The sequence below is a fragment of the Thermobia domestica genome, chromosome 11 (assembly GCF_964235325.1).
Source record: "Thermobia domestica chromosome 11, izTheDome1.hap1.1, whole genome shotgun sequence".
Lineage (NCBI taxonomy): Eukaryota > Metazoa > Arthropoda > Insecta > Zygentoma > Lepismatidae > Thermobia > Thermobia domestica.
This window is the reverse complement of record NC_137464.1, coordinates 229,761,587-229,779,157: the sequence shown is the minus strand read 5'-3', so window position 1 is coordinate 229,779,157 and position 17,571 is coordinate 229,761,587. Positions and strand designations below refer to the sequence as shown.

Below are 17,571 nucleotides of genomic sequence, written 5' to 3'. Positions count from 1 at the left end.
TATTATTCAATCCGGCTATTTTAGTCTGAAGAATAACACTTGATTGCTTTCAAGTTGTTTTCCATTAGCTAAGTTCACCTTGATTGTTTCACAATGCTGGCTGATAACTTCATTATTAAAGTTCTTAGTCAGAAACTCCTTATTTGTCAAATTTAAAGATGATTCCGAATCAATACACAGGGCTACTTTAAAACAATCGATCTTTCCAAAAACAAAAGATAGCGATTTTCCTTGGATATTAGTAGGAACTACTCTTTTATCTGATTGTGGATTGTAAACTGCGTTAGGGAGTTTATAATTGTTACTATTACAACCTAAATTTAAAGTTCTATTACTCAATTTCGATCTTTGAAAATCATATCTAAACTGTCGTTGAGTATTCAGTGTTTCCAAAATTTTTAAAATTCCCAACATTTTTATTTCTACCTCTATTTAAACCCTTATAATCTTTATGATTATCAGTATCAGGTTTATGTTTAGGGTAACTACCATGAATAGAACTTAAGTGAGCATTAGGACGAAACTCAACCCCAAAACCACCTTGAGTCGACATGGTCATGAAGTTATTTCCCCTATTTTCAATTTTATATTTACTATTATATCTCAAATATTCTAATTTTCACGCTTATAAGAGTTGTAAGCTTCTACTCGTTGTTCTAACACACTCAATGTTCGAGGCCAATAGTTACTAAAACATTTAAATCTATAACTTGGATGTATTCCATGTAAAATAATCGAAACAATGTCAAATTCTGATGACGCAACTCCTAACCATTTAGCAGAATGAGGCACGCTATGAATGAATGCATTAACATCTTCATTGAATATCATACCCCTATAAACTCTCTCTGATATAAGTCTCGATCTAGAATTCTGAATACAAATCTATAAAAACTCTTATTTCTAACTTCAGGCCATCTTAACTGTAAACGAATACAAGTCCTAATCTCATCCAATAATAACCCTGTAGTTTTTGTAGTAACTGTTAACAGATTTAAACGTAATGAAAATTCATAATTTTCAATAAACTCATTAAGTGTTACCAAGAGCTCAAAAATTAACACACTATCTGAACCATCAATTATTTTTAACTTTCCGATCTTTTAACTTTTAAGTTATTTTATAAAATATAAATTTATCCATTAACTTATCAGAAACAATAAATCCTCCATTTATTTCTACATTCGGAATACAGGGTTGTGCATCAAGAGTTCGACCAACATTCAAAATACTGAGCTGAGTCAATTTATTTTGCGTTTGACCAGAGTTAATTAAAGGCTGGCCACTATTTTGTAACCTTCCTATAATTGGGTTTTCAATATTATAGCCCTTTAGTTCTGTTTCACAATCATTATATGACGGAGGTAAATTTTTAACCAAGCCTGACGATCGATTCTCAAAACTTGAGGGAAAATGTATTTTGAACTTAGATGCATCTCCACTATTAACTTTCTCAAACTTCTGATTATCTTCGTTTGGAGCTAAAGTTTCTTATTTTATTCTCCTTAAATCATAATTAACAGATGAAATTCTATTAACAGGAGTTTGATTAGGTCTATTATATTTATAAGCACTCATTAAACTCACTCACTTTGGATCCGAATAAGGTACATGACTTGATACCCCAAGTCTACCACTGCACCTCAACGCTCCATTTCCAAGTTCAAAATTATTCCTAACTGACAAATTTCTCTCACTACCTTCAGCTAATTCTGGCTCATTACTAGCAATAGCATTAGAAGACTCCGACGTTTCAAGCATACTAAATGAAGTTGATATAGGAGAATTACCCGAACTATCGGAACTAATTAGTGGTTCAATTTCGCCTGTACTGTCAATTGTATAGAAAGTATCTGGTTCCAAACTCATACTACTATGTGTAAATGACGAATAATCAGCCATTTTAAACTAATTAATGGAAGTTCACAACACAAGTTTTTTTTTCAGGATACTAAATGGAAAGTGAAAGGTTTACAATACAAAATTTAAATGCACAGTATAAATAGTAACTAGGAATGCAATGTATATACCCGATTGCAATGAAATGAGCTGAGCGAGCTTAAACTACGTAATCAGGAAGCGTTTTTCGGTGATTATTCCTCGATGGTACATTGGATTTTTGATTTCGACCTATGTTGTCACTCAGCACGACATACTCTATCAGCGTGCTAAGTTTGGTTGAGATCGGCCAAACGGTCTAGGAGTAAGCGTTTTTTGGTGATTATTCCTCGATGGTACATCGGATTTTTTTATTTCGACCTATGTTGTCACTCAGCACGACATACTCTATCAGCGTGCAAAGTTTGGTTGAGATCGGCCAAACGGTCTAGGAGGAGTTCGCGGACAACCAAACGGCTAACCCGAGTATAAGAGCTTCGCTTCGCTCAGCTCAACTAAAACTACTCCTAACTACTCTTTCACACATACAAGCACAGCAGAATTCCTAAAAATTCAAAACTAATACAATATCTAATAATCAAGATCCACCAACTAATTCGTATTTATTTATTATTTTATTAATAACAATTAACAAAAATGCCGCTGCTTCTCTGCATTCAACCACGAGGTGTGATCTTGGATATATTACATTCGAGGACCTCAATCTAAATTTTTATTTTCCTAACATAGCAAACGACGTCAATCCTTTGATTGATTGCAAAAAAATGAATAAATCATATTTAAAGGGAAGGAATAAAGTTACAATTCAATAAATTTTTTAGTTAATTCAACTATCTCGTTAAACATTTCGAAGTTTATAGTAATACAACACCGTGAATTCCATTAATAAGTTTTTAAAAACAGTATTCAAATTACACTATTTATAGGCTATAACTCACCAATCAATTTATCAAAAATTATTTGAACAGTTTCCGAACAATTTACGCAGCAATATCCAACAAAATTAATAATTTCGCAATATCGAAGGTTTACTGTAATTATCCTTGAACCAAAATTTCCCTAATGCAAGCTCTCATACCGTGCTACGAAGTACTATATACAAATTATCGCGAAAAACTATCACGAGTACTTTCTAATTCATATATTTCTAATTAAGCATCTAAATTCAAGACAACGAAACTCTATAATAGTTGGATATACTGAATAACAATTAAACTTTGAAATAATATTACCAATCTTTACAATCATTCAAACAAACCGGTAACGATATTCATTCTTGGACTGAAGTTTTTTAGTGTCGCATATATGAGGACTCATCGGTTCTACTAATGTGATTTTTAGTTTGAACATAATTATCAACACAGAAATTAGAGAACTTATGTACCTCGCAACTTGTGGTGAGAACAACCGAAAAAATTCTTCATCGATCTTCAATAGTTTAAAGTCACAAGATAAAAACCGCATTAACAAGTTGCTGAAAAAATTCTTACATAACATACCATACTACTCATTCATACTCCACTCCCACCAAATGTTCACTGCACAAAATTTTGTTCTGAATATTAGGTAACTGTAAGCATTTGAAGTGAAAACTAGGACAAAATTTGATTTTTCCAGGATTTTTAATTTCAATAAATTGATTAACAAATACGTAAGAGAAGAGGTATACTACGTTTATACTTTCTTTCTTCAATAATATATACCTCTTTAATAGAAGTTTCGTCAAAAAAAGTATCAATTTGTAAGTTAGCAAATTTAACGCTATGCCAATTTTATCATCCACGAGAAATCAAAAGTGAAAAGGACAGAAATTAATATTACTTTTATTCTTTAAAAAAAGAACTTAATTTAATAAGTTCGACTTAACTTCAGTATTAATTTCCCCTTTTAGAATGTAATTTAAATTCACACTCACTCACAATAGTGCAGTGTACATAAAATCCAATTCAATTACTTAAGAATTGAAAATAGAGTACTTACCAATTCTCCAAGGACACTTACTTCATTTATCTGAAGACAATAGAGGACTACGTGACTGACTATACTCATAACACACATTCCTTTTAAGAATTTAATACAACCATTTAACAAGATTTAGGTTTTAATTAAAAATTCCCACATTTTAACTTCAAATCAAAATTGATTAGCAAAACTTCTACTTTACATTCATGCAGCTTTAAATACATTTTTAACTGAAGCACTTACTTGAAACCACAATAACTGATTAATAACCACTTTAATGTAAAATCCTAAATTGTTATTTAGCGTCCCTCTTTTATGTCATTTTTAATTTTCTAAGTTTAATGCCATTTACTCTAACCTTTAACTTCAAAACTATCACCTCAATTTAAGCCTTTAATTTCACGACATTTAACGTCCCAAATCTACCTTTTAACTCCGAAACGATAAACGTCCCTGTTTTAACCTTTAACTCCGTGGCGATTAATGTTCCCGTTTTATGCAAGGTTTAAAGCACATGAAACCCAACAGGAAAATACAAGTCATAACCTTCATTGATTAATTTGTTAAATGCAACTTTGATTTTTGTTTTATCTAATCAATTAATGAAAAAACATACAATTTAATTAAGTTAAAGTGATTAATTTAATTTATATTCATTTTCAAGACATTTAGAGAATCTACTAGTATAAGTTAAAAAGTATTAAATGCTAACTGCATAATTTAACTTCAAGATCAAATAGAATTTAATTCCAAAGTTCAACATTTTAAAGTAATCCATTAATCACATAGGTTGAGTTGAGTTGATTTTAGTTTAGCGTCCCGTTCAGCAGCGAGGCTATATGAGACGTGGACCTACTGATTAACGTGGAATCCAATCTACATGAGCTCCCGCCGGGAATCGAACCCGGGTCTCCCACGCCAAAGGCGCGTACGCTAACCGCTTAGCCGCGAAGGAGCTCTATTAATCACATAGGAGTACTAGCAAGGCGCTATTCATTAACTCCATTTTCTTGTAACGTCACGTCTAGTACTCTCAAATGGGTCGGGTCAACTCGGGTCGTGTTGTCGGGTCAGCTCGGGTCGAGTTTTCCGGTCAGGCTACTCGGGTCGGGTTGTCGGATTGGGTCAGTCGGGTCAGCTCGAGTCGGGTTGTCGTGTCGGATCTGTCTTATCAGCTCGGGTCGGGTTGCCGGGTCGGGTCAGTCGGATCAGTTCGGGTCGTGTTATCGGGTGAGTTCACTTCAGTCAAATGAGTTTAGGTTGAGCTTAAACTTGTCTGGAGTCGAAATCTGCTGTTTTTCACTAGCTGCATAAAAATAGCAATTTTCAATTGATTTATAGAAACCATAAATCTATTTTGAACACTTGCCGCTAGTGTTTTTATGGTAAATGCTTACTTCTGTACTTGTGTGTACTTTAATTTTTAAATGTGGAAGATTGATTTTACCAATCGACTTTAATATCTACGTCAATATGGAGTCTGGTTAGAACAAAACTAGAAGTTGTTTAAGCAAGGCCAAAAGAAAGATTGGATATGGACGACCAAGCCCAAGCGGGGCCGCGGTGGCTCAGTGGTGGAGAATTCATCTCTGGTGCGTGGTGTCCATAGTTCGATACCAGTTTGTGCTAAGTGGGCTTTGTGGTTGAGAAACGCCGTGTAGTGGGTTTTCTCAGGGTTCTCCTGTTTCCTCCCACTTTCTTCATTCCACCATTTCATTCATTTCTCATGGTCACCATATCCCTTAGCCTCGATGCAGAATCGAGGGACCTTAAACTGAATATTTAATTTCATTTCACCAAGCCCAAGAACATCGATACAAGAACAAGATAAAGATTGGATATGCAAGACGAAGTGCATAGTAATCTTGCTCTTGGCCTTGTTTTGGTGATCACCAAGTAGCGATGAACATATTTTCTTGCTTTCCGTGTAGTATGAAAGACCATAATCAAAATCTCACTTGGTCTTCATTTGTACCGATGAAGTTAGCATTCTTGGCTCTTGTATAGCATGAAAGACCATCAAGACTACGAAATGCAGAACCAAGATTTGACTGTGCAAGACAAAGGATAACACGCAGTATTGATGACCAAGACCCAGGGTGCGAATTGTTTGAATGTCAATTGTTGGGCTGAAAGTGATGAATTAAAATTAGTACTTTATAATTAATTATCATACTGTATTTTTAAATTTTAAATTACAAAATTCATATTATGTATCTTGTTTCTTGCAACTATATATACTGTAAAATACGTTTTAATTACCAGAAAGACAAATCAAAGTGGCGCGGGTCCCGGAATCATAAGAACCTATTTTGGAATGAAAGTTGAAGGGTTGGAAAAAATAACAGGTGTTCTCCCATTTCCTCGACCCTTATCATTGTAGTTAAACGATTTCCTTTTGTCTCCGCCAAGAGACTCTTGCTACTGCCTTCCGAGCAGGTGAGAACACTGACCTTGAAGAGAAAATTTTCATCACATAATACTAAAGCAAGGAAAAAATTTTCTCCCACGTCGGACATTGGTATCAGTTATAAAAAGAAATAACCAAACCTCAAATGTGCCAAATATTCATTAAGATGCATATACAAATCCCCCGCTTGATCTAGCTAGTGGTTAACGTGTAAGACTTCGGTACATGTGGTCCGGGTTTAATTCCCAATGGGAGTGCATTTTGGCGTTCACCCAGTGTCGTGACGTGGTGCGCTCAAACGGGTAGGGTTGACCCGACCCGACCTGACGAGTCGGGTCAGCTCGGGCCGCGTTGTGGGTCAGGCTACTCGGGTCGGGTTGTCAGGTCGGGTCAGTCGGGTCAGCTCGGGTCGGGTTGTCGGGTCGGGTTATTCGGTTCGGGTTGTCGCGTCGGGTCAATCGGGTCAGTTCGGGGCGGGTTATTCGTGTCGGGTCAACTCGGGTCGGGTCAATCGGGTCGGATCACGGGTCGGGTCGGTCAATTCGGGTCATCGGGTTGGGTCAGTCAATTCGGGACCCGTTGAGAGCACTAGTCACGTCGTCACAGTATTATTATTTGTGTCCTACGGGAATGTTCTTATTTAATTTTATTGTTTTAACTTTGTTGTTATAGGTGTTAATATTAGGGTTGCCAGCATAAGATTTATATGTACGTAGATCGTAGATTATTATATTCGCGTTCAGAGAAGAATTATGTAAGCAGATTTCTTCGTTATTAAGAAAAGGAAGATATATAAAAAGTTTTGTACAAAACAAGTTTCCTGTTGATAATACAGAAACAGATTTGAATGTTATAGATATTCACCTCTATATATATTGCGAAATAGGGAATAACTCTGTAATTCCGATAACTAATATTTTAAATTGTGTTATATGGTGTGGAAATGTCTAGCAAAATGCAGAGATAAGTGAAAGTCATCTTGCCTTTGATCCTCCGGATCGAAATTCCATCAAAGTGAATCTATCAAGCTTGCGTTTATCTATTCCCTTATGGATATATGTTATGGATTTGACAGTTACTTTCCGTGCTGTGGTATGTAATGGAACAAATACAAACACCGGCGAACATTCTGGAATTATACGTCGACTGGAAACAGCTTTAAATCGATCTTTACAGTGGCTCATTTGTATATTGCAACTGAATGAGCTTCCACTAAGAGAAATTTTTAAAAATAATGATGGCAAAACAACTGGTTCAAAGGGCTTTTCGGGGCATATCGGAAAGGTGCTAAGTTTTGATCCATGGGATGTTCCAATAGTTGATTTCCAGCCCGTCACTGGAAATGTCAAGGAATTTTGTGTGAATATCACAAAAGATTTTAGCGCTGATCAAAAGCATTTGCTGAAGGCTTGCATCGCAGTACAAAAGGGAAAGGACAAAGCTGATGCTGCTGTTATAAAATTTTTACAAACTGCTTCTGCAGGTGCCCTTAATCACGCCAGGTGGTTGACGCTCGCCAATCGAACCCTTCGTTTGTTCATGGGCACAAGAAATACATCCAAAAACCTTGCAACTTGTAACCTACATTGTTAGAGTGTATGCTCCAAGTTGGTTCGAGATAAAAACCCATTCCAACTGCACTGATGGATCACGTAACTTCTATTTTATTTTGTAGAAAGTTAGAAATTTACCAGATAGTGAGATGAAGGAAGCTACAATAAGATCTCTAAAGTTAAATTGTTATTTTGCCCACAATGAAAATATTCTTCTTGCAGCTCTTGCAGATCCAGACATATAAGTAAGGAAAGATGCAGTAAACAAGATTGTTGTTGCAAGAACGACCAATCAAGCTGGAGTGAGAAAATTTTGTAAATCAAATATTATGATTCATCTCGAAGCAGAAACCTACTACAAGATGATTGATTGGGATGCTTCCGTCACAATGCCACCTCCACTTGTAAACTCAATGTCAGATGAAGAATTGCTGGCAAAGATTGAAATAGGACCACTGGAATTTACAGGAATTCAATGTCATTCACAAGCAGTTGAACGAGTCGTAAAAGAAGTTTCCAGGGTTTCCACAAAAGTTTTTGGTCATAAAGCCAGACATGGAATGATTGCTTCATCCGAGGAATCAAGAAGGAAATTTGGAAATTTGGATACTAAGCATGCGTTTCTGAAAGCAGATAATTAAGTAATACTTCTTTTTTTTAAAAAAATAATGCATGTTTTAGAACAATAAACCTACTGAACAGAAAAAAAAACTACTTTTTATCATATGCCAATAATAGTTTCATTGTTAACTCAAAGTTGGGACCCTTAAATCAAAAGATAAAAATCTGAAATTTTACATACGAAATTATCTTTACCTGTATCAACTTTTAGAACTCGAGACAAAAGCTTCTGTTTACATTTCTTGAAGTTCGCCCCGCCCTAATATGTATTAACTAGTATAGTTCGAACATGTCGATGAAGTTATTACATAGTATATACGTACCGCGGATCTCATGCCGTCAACTAGATGTTTTATGTAATGTAAATTTTGCTTACACAGTTTTGTGAAGACGTTGATGAGGAACTGCCGCAGGAAAAACGTATATTATTCTGATTCTCATGTGATAGAAAGACATGTCAAATTCTGTACTGGCTAAATGACATCACTAGAAATTTTATAAAGGGAAAATAAAAAAGTAAATATATATGAAATCAAATGTACCATTTTATTTTTAGGCTGATAGGTTACACATGTGAACAAGAGTATCTAGAAGCAGTTACCTTCCACGAGCTGGCAATCTTCGTTGAAGAAAATTTAGTTCGATACTTGAGATACTTGTCTTCTTGTGTCAAACATGCAACGACAGAAGGATGATTACAGAATTGGCGACCGTTACAAGGACCTTGTTTCCATAACAACTGGAGGAGTAATGGATGTGGATGGAGCTCCTGATGATGGAAAGACGATCGGAGTAGAGAGAAGGGAGGAGACGAAGTTTAGAAGAAGAAGATTAAATATACCACGTGAAAAAGGAAAGAAATCGTGTTTCGGATGTTGTCAAGGACTAGACGATGACGACACTGAGACTGAGAATTCAGTGATGTGTAAGCAAAGTAAATTACGATTTCATTTCCGTTGTGCAAGTTTGTGTGACGAGGAATGCACGGAAATTATAAAACCAAACGTAAAATGGTTATGTGATAAATAGAAGGTTTGTCCGGAAAGTAATAGGACTGAGTCGATTTAAAAAAAAAATATTGAGCCAATCGTTACAATTCTTTAAAAACTTTCAAAATAGGCTCCTTCTGCGTCGATGCAGCGCTGCCAGCGTGATTTCCAAGCATTGAAGGCGTCACGGAAGTCATTCTCCGGAATAGCCTTGAGAGCTGCGGTGCAAGCTGCTTGGATCCCCTCTGTCGTCTCAAAATGCTTGCCTTTCATCGGGCTTTTCAGGCGAGGAAACAAAAAGAAGTCCGGGGGGCCACATCTGGGCTGTAGGGCGGCTGCGGAAGCGTTGGGATGCCGGCCTTGGTCAGGTAGCTGTTCACAAGAAAGGCAGTGTGAGCCGGGGCGTTGTCGTGGTGTAGCTTCCAGTCGGCTCCGATGTCTGGTCGGACCCGATTGACCCTTCGTTTGAGTCTCTTGAGCACTTCCACGTAAAACTTGGCGTTGACGGTTTGTCCAGGAGGTACAAATTCATGGTGGACGATGCCTTTGATGCCAAAAAAGACAATGAGCATCGTTTTCACTTTGGATTTGCTCATTCTTCCCTTTTTTGGGCGAGGAGACGCCGGCGTGTGCCACTCGGAAGATTGCCTTTCTGTCTCGGGATTATACTCAAAGATCCATGATTCGTCACCTGTGATTACGTTATTCAAAAATTGGGGGTCACTTTCACACATGTTCAAATTTTCTTGGCACAATTCCACTCGCCGCAATTTCTGGTCGTCAGTGAGCACTTTTGGGACAATCTTCGCGCACACCTTGCGCATATTCATATGCTCCGTCACAATTTCATGAACCACAGTTTTTGGTAAATTTAACATCTGGGCAATGAAACGAATACTTAGTCGACTGTCTGAGTTCAAAACTTAGCGCACACGAGTCACATTGTCGGTGTTTGTCGAAATCGAAGGTCTTCCAGCACGGTCTTCATCGGCGACCTCTTCCCGGCCCTCCGAAAAGGCCTTGTGCCACCGAAACACACCACTTCTTGCTAAAGCATCATCTGGGTAAACCTGCTTGATCATATCAAACGTCTCTGTCGCAGATTTACCGAGTTTAACACAGAATTTAATCGCGTACCTCTGCTCTAACGAACGCTGCATTTTCGGCTTGCACCATTCACAGAAACACGTCGCGCGAAAAAGCCTGTCCTGACTCTCCGTGCGCTCGGAGACAACTGACCAACCGCTCGTTCGTTAGCTAGGAACGCCCTCTACCGGATCCAGTCGGTGCGTGCACGCTCCGAAGTACAGTCATGGCGTAATAAAATCAGTCCTATTTCTTCCCGAACAAACCCTGTATGTGCAGAAGACGCGTGAAGCAGTGAGTAAAGAATCCGAAGAGGAAGAGGAATGTAGTCCAGCAGTACAGAAACTTCTTAGTGGACTTTTGTCTAAATTTGAGAAGAATCTCCTGAAATCTATGGAGAAAGGAAATGAACTTCTGAAGAAAAGCATAGAAGCAAACGCGAGACAAATAGAAGATGTTAAAACGGAAGTGCGTCAAAGCCTCATTAATTTAAGAGAAGAAATCAGAACCGATACGGAGAAGCAGATGAGATATACTGGCCATTTTGAAAATCGGCATTTATTTTCGCGTTTCTAAATGGCTGGAAATGGAAAACCACTAGGTGACTTGTGGTAACGGTACCTCACGCTAAATAATGTTTAGGGCGCTCTTGTTCCGTATTTCAATTATCTTTTATCTATTTGAAGATATCACATAATTACTGTCCGAGATATTTTAATTTCGCCGGGATGAGTCCTCTTAAGCTAGAAACTTGGAAATTTGGACAGTATATAGGCTTTGCGACGTAGGATACCACTAAGGAAGGATTTTGGGAAATTCGACGCGGAAATGGGAAATGGGGTGGAAAATATTTCAATAAAATGGCCATATCTCCGAGATTCTTGACGTTAGATCCTTCAAATTCGGTATTTGGGTTTCTCATTGAAAATAATTTGATACTTGTTTAAATGTTTTTTTTAAATATTTAAATTAGAAGGGCGGGGAAGATGTAGAAAGTAAAAAAAGTGTGGAAATTGCAATTATTGCAATTAGTATAATAATATGCCTATATCTCAGAAACTTAGAGGGTTAGAAACATGGAATTTGGTATTTGGACTCCTCACTTAAAATAATTAGATACGTATTTCAACGTTTTTTTGATATGTGGTTCAGAAGGGAAGAAAAAGGGCGGGAAGAAAATTAAGTGGGGATTACAATTATTGCATTAATATGTGCAATCCTTTAAGGTTAGACACTTGAAATTTGGTATTTGCCTTTCTCATTGAAAATAATTTGACATGTGTTTCAGTGTTTTTTGATGTTTTAGTAAAAAGGAAAAGAAAAGAGATGGAAAGGAAAGAGGGTGGGGATTGTAATTATCATAATAGCATGTCGATATCTGGGAACCTCTGAAGGTTAGGAGCATATAATTTGGTATTTGGACTTTTCGTTTGAAATAATTAGATATGTACTTAAGCGTTTTTTGATGTTTGTCTTAGAAGGGAAGAAAGGGGCGGGAAAAAAGATTTTTATATCTCGGAATCCTGGAATGTTAGAGAAATGAAGCTTGTTATTTGAACAAAAATTCGTTTGCAGGCGTATGATGTGCGAGGCCGTAGACCGAGGGAATGTGTGAGCTGTGGAGAAAGCCCCACTTACTCGCACAGAAATTCGGTACATCTCGGGATACCGGAATGTTATTACATACAACTTGATATTTGAACTGAGATTCGGTACAGTGTAAAACCTCGTTGTGTTATTTTCAACGACATGCCTATGTGTTAACATGATTGTGTTAAAATATAACACAAACAAGTGGTTAGAACAACACACTCTCCATTTGGAGTTGTGTGTCAAATGCTGGTAGTTGAAATGACACACAACCTGTGTGTTAAATTACAACAAGTGTAGAATCTTCGGTGTTTTCTGCGTGATTGCCAAATATGTTGGGCATCTAATTATAGGCTTAAGAATTGATTGATTGAGTGATTTTGTTTAGCGTCCCTTTCAGCAGCGAGGCGATATGAGACGTGGACCTACTGATTATTGTGGAATCCGAACCACATGAGCTCCCACTTGGAGGCTTATGAATTGAAGCTACAGACAAACACAGTAGAAAGAAATACTTAAACAAATCCAGGTATACGCAAAATTTCATCTCCCACATTTGATGCATTTATTGCTTCTTTTTCTAAGCGATTGTGTACTAGAAGCAACAAACGCATCAACTTTATTAGATGGCAACTGTCGCCGATCCTATGAAACTGAATATGGAAGAACTATAAAATAAAGTAAATAGATAGTCGTCATTTTGTTATAAAATTAGGTCTACATGGCGAGCAGATTTTATCTTATCCCGAACGGTTATCGTCGAATATACTCGGCTTAAAGGAGCACTCTGATTCAATTTAAAATACCTCAATAATTTATCCCTCTACAAGCGGCATTTTCTTCATCGCCTCCGTGGCCAAGTCGGAGGAACACGCGGCTAGTAATCAAAAGATTGGTGGTTCGTACCCTCCCCCCCGCCACTGGAGAATTTTTTTTAGTTGTTTAAAGTGTTTTTTAGACTTAGCATAATATAAACACGCTACGCATATAGGCGATTTAACATATTTTGAGGGAGCAATTTTGTGGTTCATTAACGCTTACGGCACGGCTCAACACCGGTTGTGTGTTAAAGACGTAACCCACCCACAGTGTTAAAAGTCAACACCACGGGGTCTGTGTTGAACTAACACCGCATAGTGGTAGTCACGCTGGAACCACTACCTTGTGTTAAAATTGAGTTGAATTAACACAACCATTTTTTACTGTGTATGGTTGTAGGTTTACTAGGTGCGAGGCCGTAGGCCGATCAAATGAGATATCAGAGGGGCTAAGGGCGAATCCCCAGACATTTCTTTTTAAATTGATTATGATTAGTGGCTTTTGTGGTGCGAGGCCGTAGTAACGAGAGTCTATTGGCGAAGCCCCCAACTAGCCGCAGTCTAGTAAGTATATAAATGTATTTGCGTAATGACTGGAAATTGCATAGGCCTATAATATATGCCTGTGGACAAACTTGCATAAGTAGCCACGAGAAATGATAATACTTTAAAATAAATATTTTAAAAAGCCAACAAAATGTACTCTTGAATGAGTTGTTTATTATGTTTTGCGCAGGGGCGATTCCAGAACGAACTCCTAGAGGGGACGGATGGATTCTTAGGGGGGCGGTTGGGGATGCTAGCAGTGAAAAATTACTTAGATGATCTGAAATTGCCACAAATTATTACTAAAGTACACTGTTAATGGTGCCGGGGCAAACGACTTTTCGGCTTCCCCCTGGATTCGCCTATGTGTTTGCATGAATGATATAGCTCCTTATACAACCTATGCAGACTTAATAGTAGTGGATTACTAATTATAAAGATACGTGTTACTGCTCGAGGCTGCATATGGTATTTTGTATACACATACAGCTACATTATTAATACATTGATTTTGGTACGTTATTGACATTTAGAACTTTACTACAATTCTTAATACTAACTGGGGTGGTACGTTCTCAGAGAAACGTATTTTTAAAGAAAGAGAAAAAGCTCATCAAGAGCAAGAAAAGGAAGTTGCTACTTAATTTGATTTGATCTATATTTTATGGGCTGTTCTATTAGCTATAGCCTAACCTATCACGACTAGGAAATGTCCTTATTCAGTGACAACAATAACTCAGAAAGAATTAGGAAAGTAAGCAGAGTGAGCCTAATGAAGAAGCTTGGGCTTTAGACTGTTTCATCCCAGCATTTGACTAGTGTTACAGAAAACAAAGGACAAATTTCTATCAGGACGTCCGCTTTAAAAATGATTTACTACATTCTCGATCGAGTATTTCCACTAGAATCGAATCTGACAGTGAGATTGCTCTCACCAAAGTCGACAGTTCTAGTCAATCAAATTTGGAGTAGTTGTGACATATTAAGGCACAAAAACCAAATATCAACAGAATGAAGAGAACGCAAGGCTGTCACACGATCACATACCTCAAGTGTCTTAAAATCTTATTTTAAGCATAAGATTGAAAATCACTTTGTCAATAATTTCGAAACTTTGGTGATTCGGAACACCCGAATTTTCTGACACGGAGTTTCGGATCCGCATCCAAGATCCGAAATCTCGGATCCGGATCCAGTGTCCGGATATCCGGATCCAAAAATATCCGGATCTGGCCATCCCTAGTTTAATTGTAAAATTGTTCGTCAGAAGACAGCAGACAGGACAGAACAGACAGTGTAAATCCGGTTAACATGTAGCAACTGAGAGCAGGTCCGTCAAACTCCATGTTTGTTTAGTAAAATTAATTAGTTACACAAATCTTCCGAAAACCTTTCGATTTTAGCTGAGACATACTAGTTCTTTTAGATTATTTTTTTCACACTGAAGAACGAAAATCGGGACAAACAGGCGTCCCGAAAGCATTTTTCGGGGCAGTTATGTTCTTTCATTGAAAACCAGGACTGTCTCGGAAAACCGGGACGTCTGGCAACCCTATATTCTATCGTGTTATTTCGTTGTTCAAAGGAAAGTTCAAAATCTATGAATCACTTGCAAACAATTAAAATGTACTGTCTACCGGATTTCCTTATACCTTATCAAATTCCATATTATCACTTAAATAGGTTCAGTTCCTACTAGACGTGGTAATGCAAGATAGTTCTTGGTAGCGTTAACATCAGTTATTATTTGTGACTTCTCTTCCTTTTCTTGGAAAAGAATGCAGAGAAAAAATGTTCTAATGTTTGTGGCAACTATCGTGTTAACATTTTTATTTACAATATCCTTCTACTTCAAAGATGAAATATATTTTAAATTTCAAACTAATGATAATTATTTTGGAGTTTTCAATTTAAGTAGTCCTTCGGCGCCTAAGCCCAATAGTATATTTTTCCACGAAACTTCCGGTAAAAGTGTTGTGAATGTGAGGCAAGCTTGCGCAGTGGAATCAGCTGCTAAAATGAATCCAAACACTGATGTATATTTACTAATGGCATCTTCCAGCCTTAATTTTTCCCATCACGTAATGGCAAAATTAATATCTTATCCCAATATACATATTAAGACAATTGATTTGGTGGAATACTTTGCGGGAACACCACTTGAGAAATGGTACAACAGTGGCGTGCTTAACACAAGTAAGTGGTTAGTCGTTCACACGAGTGATGTTTTGCGATATTTGACCCTATGGAAGTTCGGTGGTACTTATCTTGATCTTGATGTTGTGGTGCTCAAATCTTTGGAAGATCTTAAAAATTATGTCGGAGCTGAGAGTTCGTCCGACCTGGCTAATGGTGTTATGAACTTTGAATATGGCCATCCTGTGGGCCTTGCGTGTTTAGAAGATCTTGTTAAGAATTTTAATGGTGAGCTCTGGAGACACAATGGTCCTGATGTTATAACTCGAGTTTTGGAATCGATATGTCATACTAAAGAAGTGAAGAATATGACACAGGAGAACTGTGATGGATTTATGGTGTATCCCCCCGATTTTTTCTACCCCATTTATTACACCGAATGGGAGCTATATTTTGATGAAAATAAAAGCAAAGATACAATGGAGAAACTACAAAAATCTTTCACTATTCACGTGTGGAACAAACTAAGTGTGAAAGGAAAAGTGATTGTAGGATCAAACCAACCATACGCCCTTATAGCTCAAAAATTTTGTCCCAAAGTGTATGGTGTTAGTGGGGACTTCTTTTGAAAGAGGTACAGTCTTCTGAATGTAGGTATGTATTTTTAATGTTGTTTTTATTATAATTATTTCTAAAATCTTGTAGTAAATAACTGGCAAGACTTCCTTATCAAATTCTATGCGATGAGTGTAAGTTATTGTGGAATTTCGTTATTACGTTTACTGAAATTACAAGATTTATGTGGGGACAGTGGCGGATCCAAGGGGTGGGGCTATAGGGGCTATAGTCCCCCCCTGACGCTGAGATATACACTGGATAAAATGGGCTTCAATCTTGCTTTTCACTGGATAAAACGGCAAAATATGGTTTAGCCCCTCCCTTGATCATATCCTGGATCCGCCCCTGTGTGGGGACACACATAAAACATTTCACGCATTGACGAGCAATTGGATTTGTGGATATCTAAAGCGTTTATTTCTATTTATTATTTTTTTTTATTTCTTTCTAAAGTTTGATAATAATGGAGCGAGTTCTAAGTGATTTGGCAATATGATTGTAATGAGAGTGGGAGTAAAAATGGATCTGAAAAGGTAGGGGGATACATTACGTCACACGGCCCCCGTACCTATCTTTGTCCATTGTATTTTTTTTAGAAAGTGGGGGACGCCACAATTTTTTTCTGGAAATGGAGGACGGTGTCCCCCCGCGTTCCCACTCACTTTTGCCCACTGAATGAGAGACAAAGCTATATCGGTATGTAGCTGATTACCGTATGTTTTACGAAAAATAACGATTTTCATTGATTTAGTGCTTTATTCTTTCAAGGGAAAGTAACAAACAAAAATAGTTGACAAGAATGACGTAACGTACTGAAGACAAAAGTTTTAAACTCGAAATGAAGAATCTTGAATTCAAAAGTAGTCTTGTTCTAAATGCCCTGGCCACCCACATGTCTCTAAATTTCTTTCATATCTATAAATGGGAGTAAATGAAAAAAATAGAAATTACATTAAATTTCTTATTTTGCATCCCATGTTTTATGTCCTTTAAGCTAAAGGAAACGAATATTCAATGAGAGTGAATGATTATGAAATAATTTGATGGAATCAGAATGTAGGAGAAAACATGAAAACCTCCATGAAAATGCACGGACACGATGTTGGTCACCGCAAAATCACATTCCTGGATCGAACGGGGGCTCCTAGCACCAGAGATGACAGCTTGAGTTACGTGCCCTCAAATAAAATGCATATGAGTCTCTCAAGGTGTTCGGGCCGATCGCCCTTCCTTGAAGATCATCTTTAGTTTTCTTTTCCTCCAGCAGAGGGCTCCGGGGTTCACTTTTGTCAACCCTCGGAATTTCCTTCTTTTCGGGCGGCCAAGTGTGTGTTTAAAAAGCA

At 37.4% G+C, this 17,571-nt stretch overlaps 2 protein-coding genes across 2 annotated transcripts in view; one reads left to right on the top strand and one right to left on the bottom strand.

Annotated features, from left to right (window-relative positions):
* Positions 1-17,571, bottom strand: part of LOC145664797 (globin-like) — a 303,771-nt gene that overhangs the window by 146,921 nt on the left and 139,279 nt on the right. The window lies entirely within an intron of this gene.
* LOC145664796 (alpha1,4-N-acetylgalactosaminyltransferase 1-like) overlaps positions 15,457-17,571 on the top strand; it is a 120,153-nt gene continuing 118,038 nt past the window's right edge. The window contains exon 1 of the mRNA XM_081731753.1: positions 15,457-16,264. Within this exon, the coding sequence (XP_081587879.1) occupies positions 15,493-16,239 (747 nt within the window). The 5' untranslated portion in view covers positions 15,457-15,492 and the 3' untranslated portion in view covers positions 16,240-16,264. The remainder of the gene's footprint in view (positions 16,265-17,571) is intronic.